At 38.4% G+C, this 7500-nt stretch overlaps 1 protein-coding gene across 1 annotated transcript in view; it reads right to left on the reverse strand.

Annotated features, from left to right (window-relative positions):
* Nucleotides 1-3232: 3232 nt before the first annotated feature.
* The window catches only part of LOC138051881 (transmembrane protein 222-like), a 6339-nt gene continuing 2071 nt past the window's right edge, over nucleotides 3233-7500 (reverse strand). Inside the window, exons 4-6 of the mRNA XM_068898174.1 lie at nucleotides 6641-6734; nucleotides 5644-5774; nucleotides 3233-3457 (exon numbers count right to left, since the gene is read on the reverse strand). Of these exons, the coding sequence (XP_068754275.1) occupies nucleotides 3379-3457; nucleotides 5644-5774; nucleotides 6641-6734 (304 nt within the window). The 3' untranslated portion in view covers nucleotides 3233-3378. The remainder of the gene's footprint in view (nucleotides 3458-5643; nucleotides 5775-6640; nucleotides 6735-7500) is intronic.

A 7500-nucleotide genomic window follows, 5' to 3' on the forward strand; every position in this document is an offset into this window, starting at 1 on the left:
TTCTTGTGTTTAAAACACCTACAGACACTGCAAAATAGTTTCTTTAAAAGCTGACTCCATTAGAGCCATTGACAAGTTTGCAGCGGGGAGGTAGAATTACTCACTTGCCAAGCCTCCCATGACAAATAACCTACTGTCGACCTCAGACGTCCGTCGACAAGGGCTTTCTTTCATCACACTTCACGGACTGTTGATTTCAGTCTGCGGTTGAAAAAATCTGATCACGTGATAACATTTTTTGTGGCTCTGCGGTTTTGAAAATACCCACCACGTGGCACTGGTCCTTCGTTCTTCCCACGGCCGAGAAAAGAAAAAAAAACCGCACGGACAAGGCTTTTCCTGGGTTACCGTAATAGCTTCGACCGGTTTTACTCGCCGTCAACATCGTTTCGCGTTTTTTCCTTTGACAGGGTTAAGAGTTTTTCAAATTCCATGACTTTTAATGACCTTTTCCATGACTTTTTGCAGTTTTCCATGACCTAAAGTTTAGCTGCTAGTTTCGAAAATTGTCAAAATCGTCCTTGTCTGACATAACTCGTCTGCATTTTATTTTGTCCTTGCTTCCACTTCTGCAATAATTTACGTACCACACGTAACTATAATTTTCTATGACTTTCCATGACTGACAATTAAATTCCATTACTTTCCAGGCCTGGAAACTGAAATATTCAATTCCATGACTTTCCAGGTTTTCCATGACCTGTAAGAACCCTGTTTGAGGAGAGCAACAGAAAATAGCGTCACGAGATCAGTATTTTCGAAACCACAGAGCCACAAAAAATGTTATCACGTGATCAGAATTTTTTAACTGCAAACTGAATTCAACGGTTCGTGAAGTGGGCTGAAAGAAAGCCCTTGTCCACGGACGTCTGAGGTCGATAGTAAAATACGCTACTGATAATGATGGCGATCACCACAATAGGGAGCTTACACAAAGGCGACGACGACGGCTACGAAAACGCCAAAAAAAAAAAAGGCTTTATTAACAAAACCAATGGCTCTGCACGCCCTGCACGTTTGTTTTGCATTTTGGTTCGTTTCTTGGCCGTCCTCGTCCTGACAACAGGGAGCTTAAGCAAGGACGACGACGACGGCTACGAGAATGCAACAAAACAATAGGTTTAATTAGCAAAAACAATAGTTCTGCACGCTCTGCACGTGCGTTTTACATTTTGATACATTTCTTTGCCGTTCTCGTCTTGACAACGACGTGAAATGATCAAATTTGAGGTCATGTGGAGGACGAGAGCACCTGACGATCAATTTTCAATTTTCTCTCTACATATCCACACCGTTCTCACCAATTTTATTCTTGCAATGTGGATTTATATTCTTTTTGCCAAGCGACTTGGAGCAATCGCAAAATTATTACAGTAACAGGAAATAATATTTTTAGACAAAGTTCTCGTAGCCGTCGTCGTCTTCCTTGCTTAAGGTCCCTAACAGGGCGTTTAAGACACGACGACGGCTACGGCAACAACAACGCCAAAAAGCAGTAATATTTGGTTAAAAGAACAAAAGTGATCGTGCTGCACGTGCGGCACGCATTTTAGAACATTTCTCTCACGTACTCGTCAATGAAACTACTACGTGAAATGATCAAATTCAAGATTTTGACGACAACGTGGGCAAACTGCGGTGAATCTTTCAGTCTCAGTCTTTACTTAAAATCCGTTCGTACTAATCCATTTATAGGATACTTTGCCCATATTGTATAATATAAACAAGATGGAATAATCATGGAATACTTGGAATAGCTTAAAATTTATATTTTGAAGTGACGTTGTCGTCTTTAGTAGCCGTCGTGCTTTTTTTAAACTCCCAAACGACGCGAATCAACTACATTTAAGGCCGAGACAAACTAGGCGACAAGTCGCTGAGACAGGTCTTTGCGACAGGTCGCTCCGTGTGTACCGCTGCGACACGGCGCCTGTTCTATGCACACGGAGTATAAGGGGGAATGTGAACCAGTTTTCTAATAGGCCATTTTCGAAATATCAAATATTCAGCTTGATTGTGAGGCAGTGAGGACAAAAACAATAGAAACATGTTGGAATGAATGTAAAACATATTTACATATGATCCAGTTTCCTTTGTCTTTGTCCTCATTGCCTCACTTTCAAGCTGGATTTTAATGTATCGAAAAAGGCTTATCCACTATGGCGGACCATATGACGCTCTCTCATTGGTTCATTTACATTTTGTCGCAACGACTTGTTGCCGGAAGTTTACACACGGTGCGACAAAACTGCTTTCGCAAATTTTGTCGTTGCGATCAGTCGCACGAATTTCTCTTGGTTTGAATTCGTGCAACTACCCTACGAGCAGAGTCTCTTTCGATCTTCCTAGATAATTCGGGGAGAGGAAAGAAGACTCTGCTCGCAGCCTCCACATTTCGCATTGAGCACGCGTTAAAAATTTAAATGTATTCGGTGTCAGTCATGCGTGATCTGTAGCCACAAAAGCACACTGTGACGAAAACAAACAATCGGGATATTTTCCAACAGCTCTGGCAAACACACAACAATCAAGGAATCATTTCATTGGAAACTCAAAATAGTCCATACTCTTAAAATGCCATTTCATTTTTTTACTGAAAAATTTATAGGTTTCTGTCACACAAGTTTCTGTAACCGATACACATAGGAAAAACTCATGGGAATTCTAACTGTTAAAATTGCCACGCTGTCGTAAATTTCAAAATATTGATGACGCGTGGCGATTGATCATGAGCAAAAATTAAAAAAACAGGTTTGACAAGTCGAAAATGGACTGACTCATCCAATTTTTTGGATGAGCGGCAAATCAAAGAATGTGGAGGCGGCGAGCAGAGACTACTTTCCTCTTCCCGACTTATCTAGGAAGATCGAAAGAGACTCTGCTCGCAGGGTATCGTGCAACTGATCGCAGCGACAAAATTCTGCCGCAGCGACAATGATTTTCACAAAATTAACCGTGCCACACGAGAGAGTTACATTTTGAAGTCACGATCTCGCAGCCGTCGCCGTCGTCTTCCCTGCATAAGCTCCTAAATAACGTAGACTTAACGACGATGACCGAAGGTTAGCGACGAAGATGACGATGGCTTTTCGGGTTTTTTTATGTTTTGCTGCTTCATCTAGGAACTGAAATATTACTCTTCCTCGGAGCCCTTTTTGCGTCGTTACGCAAAGAGGAAGAATATTGAGTTCGTTCTGTTGGTGACACACAAAGAGGCAGCGTGGAAGACTAATATTTTGTAGCTACAACGGAAAAACATGACTGAAAAGATCGAAGTCCCTAACGTCTCTTCCAGTGAAGAAACAGCGGCTGCTTTTCGGTGTGAGCTGTAAGAACATCTGTTTTTCCCTGTTACAGTGACGAAATTGTGCTTAATGTTCACAGCAGAACAACTAGGAGTACGATTCCAGCAACAAGTATGGTAAACGGAAGCCACGTCTTCAGGAATGCACCAAAACTGAAAGAGCAAGTAAAAAATACAGTTAATTTGACATCTTTAATATTATGATAAACCCAAATGGCATTCTCTTTGCTTTTGTCCTTCATTACTTCAGGTAAATTCTCCTCACATTTTAATGATATGTCAGTCAGATAGGTATTGAGAATGAAGATGCTTATCAGCTTAATTAAGAGGTGTGACCTTGGTATAACGCCAAATTCTCATGACTACACAAAACAGAAATCTATGATACTAAGTAGGAGAATGAATGTGTCGATCTTGGAAATGTTACGATAAACGCAAATGGTATTCTTTTTGCTTTTGTCCTTCATTACTTCAGGTAACTCAAAACATTAAACATTTTAGTATTCTTGACCCCCATGAGTATTAGCATATAAATTCTCCTCACATTTCGATGAAATGTCAGCCAGACCGGTATTGGGAATGAAGATAATTATTAGCTTAAGGGGGGTGATATAGATATAATACCTGATTCTCATGACTACCCAACACAGAAATATATGGTACTAGTTAGGAGAATGAACGTTTCGATTTTGGGAATAAAAGTGTTAAGACGAAATCTGATAGAAAATCGAGCAATTTCAGTTTTTAGTGGACAAAAATCTGGTACCAGAATAATTTTAAGTATTTTACAGTCCTTTTTACATTTCCTGAAAGCTAAAGATATAAATATTTCCTTGAAATAACACCGAAAACAATTTCCCATGGGAACGAGAAAAATTAAATTTCAACGTTCAGAGAAATTGTGCAAACACAGGTAAAATTTCATCATCAGTTTCATTTCACCAGTACTTTCAAGTGTTTCTTACGAAGTTCAACAGTTGTTTTTGACGTTTGGTGTTGCTAGAAATGATTTTTTTGACAAGATATTTAAAACAGTCGTACAGAAGTTTGCACTACGATGTTTATAATCTTGGTACTAGGTTTTAGTCCAGTTGTTACTCGAAGGCCCAGTTGTTAATGCTAATCCCAGATTAAAAATTAACCAAGGAGTTTATTTCTCTACTCCCAAATGCTGTTCCACGCTGATATTCGGCAAGACTTATTAACATGAGAGGAAGTCAATCTTGAAAAACAAAAATAAGCAAAAGAAATCTTCACCAAAAAGTTGAAAAAATGAAACCAAAGTTTACGCTAATCCTGGATTAGGTTACCCGTCTTTCAAACAACCGGGCCCTGGTGTATTCCGACTTAAATTCTTCATAACTGCGATGATCGCTTGCAATTACAATCTTCAGCATTCCCTTCTAATTTCGAAAATTTGGAGTGGAAAAATTTGAAAGTGGAGTGTCTGTAAAGTAACTTGATAGCTAAGCGCACTTCCACTATGAACAAAGCACTTGCATTACATTTTAACATTAGATTGGGCAATGGACTTTTTCCGTGTTTACATAGCCTCATCTAAACACCAAGGGGAGTTGGGAGAAATCGAGACAGTTGTCTCAACAAACTGTCTCGAATTCTCCCTCGAGTGTTTAGATGAGGCTATGTAAACACGGAAAAAGTCCTCTATTGCTTTTATAAAATACTTGTTAAAAATAATTCGGCAAATGAAGGAAAATGCTGTTTTTTTTTTTAATTTCTTGATTGATACACGCTCATATTTCCTACCAGCCAATCAAAACGCGCTTCTGACAACACATAACCAATCAACATTCATGTGATGTTACAGCCGTGTTTACATACTTTCATCTGAACACAGCTATTCACCAATGAGAGTGTGGGTACTACTTTTGTTTTATAAAACACAATGAGCAAAAACATATGCATTGCGTTTGAAATGCTGCTAATAATAATAACAATGAAAAAATCATAATTAGTAAATAGTACAAGCCAGAAAAAAACACATATAATTAATTCTTTTAACATATTTCATAACATCGGTGATAGCAATGACTAGATGATATTGACCAACCCAATTTATAGTGGATTAACCGTTATCGGTCTTTTCGCCTACACATGTGAAGTTGATTGACGCCCACACACATGAAGTAGTTTCGCTAGCATAGGAAACATAAATATGTGTAGGAAATCATCTCATTAAAGCAACTGGTACATCAGGAAGATGCGTTTCTTTTCTTCTCTTCAATTTCTCCCACAAAAGATCGGTGGTAGTGAATATAATTTTAAAAACTGCTCAATTTTCATAAAACTGTGTTCAGCTTGTTCTTACATGTAATTACCTGGTAAATTTTCCATAGATCAGCATGTAGAAACACAACTTAACCATGTTCCACGATGACGATTTGTTGTACTGCATAGTATTTAGTGCCATAGCAACGTGAGAATGGCAGTTATCACAGCAAATATTGTGCTAACGAAAAACAAACATAAAATACTATTTAGGTCGCCAAAAATAATTCTTTTGGTGAAAGTGGTTTTCCCTCTTGAATCACAGTCTAGATAGATATCGGGGAGATACAGAAAGAGGTATCTGGATTCGGTTTGGCGGTTATCAACTAATAGTAACTAATTGCTTTTGCAACCTTGGAAAATGACATATAATTTTTAAGGGTATGTTTTCTCTGCCTGTGGTATCTGTACTTCTCCCACAGCTGTGGCTAACGGGCAGAAATAAACTCTAATCAAAGTACTATTAATGTTAATATAAGTTTCACTGTGTTTTGGCAATTACATGAATTAATTCAATTAATTCCATTACAATCAACAACGATTTAGATAAACATAAACAGGCAAAAACTACCGATAAAAGAGTCCAACGTTTCGGTGACATCTTGGCGCCATTGTCAAGGGAAACTAAAAAAAATATGCAATCTCAAGAGTAACGCTGACCCAAAAGCAAACAGGCTTGAATTTTCTGGACCCGGTCTGAGATTTGTTAGATCATTTACATGAGACCAGTACAAACTCAGACCAGTACGAGAGTTTGTCATCTCGGTCCAGCAACCAAGACAAAGTCAGACTGGTCTGAGTTCATTGTCAGCCCAGTCTTATGTAAATGCAAAAGGAGAAATGTATGGAGGCTGATACGAACTTGTTGGTGCGAGTTTGTCCTGATCTCATTTGAATACCCCTCTCCATGTAGGTGTAGGGGCCCCATTGATGTCAGTATAAATCGTCTGGCATCAGACAGAATAAAATCTATGAGTGACACTATTGGGGGTAAAAGGGTTAACTTCAAGAGACAATGTGACAATTACCACTATTAAACACTCATACCATTCTGTGTTTGTATTCTTCCGAGGCAACAGAGATGGCAACATCCCAGCTGTTCTGTAAGCTTGCAACTTTTGATGGATTCAAGCGCCAAAATCTGTAAATAAACCATGCTGATAAGCCACTAGAAATGATAATGATTCATGCCATTTGGGGCTCAGGTTTAGACATTGTACAAGACAAGCTTGAAGTAATATGACCAAACTCAGGATAGGGAAGATATCTGTTTACAAACATTGCTCTAACTTGTTATTCAAATTAGCCAACCACAGGAACAAAAGACCCTTTGTTTCAACAGCCAATGAGGCTGTGGTTGGCAAATTGATGACAATGAGTGACGTCAATGACATCTTCCCAATAAATCTTGATCATTAGATTTCAGCATTATAGGACAAAAGAGACTAGAAATTTTCATGTAACAAGAGTTTCCACACAAGTATTCTAGTTGTGTTAAATTTATACAAGTTTGGGTATTTAGTTAAACTAGCCTGAAAACAGAACAGAAACTTCTTCTCATTTATAACACTTATTTATTTATTATTCATGGGTAGAAATGATTGATTGATGCATCAAGGCCACTGAACTGGATAAGATCCAGAATGGCAAAAAAGTAATCAGTGGAGCAACTAAAATGCCCCAACGGTAACTGATCTTACAGGAGTTATCACCTACAGTATAACAAACATCTTGATTTTAAATTACAAAACTGCATGTTTTGCAAACCCATGCAATCATTTCTAGATCGCTAGAGAAGAATGGTGTTGACAACCTCTGCCTTAAAAAAATCACTGAAAAAGACAAGTGCTGCAGTAAAACAACAGTGTACAGTGCTTCATTCATTTCTAGACATCAAGTCTTGACTT

Source organism: Montipora capricornis, chromosome 6 (assembly GCF_036669925.1).
Source record: "Montipora capricornis isolate CH-2021 chromosome 6, ASM3666992v2, whole genome shotgun sequence".
Classification (NCBI taxonomy): Eukaryota; Metazoa; Cnidaria; class Anthozoa; order Scleractinia; family Acroporidae; genus Montipora; species Montipora capricornis.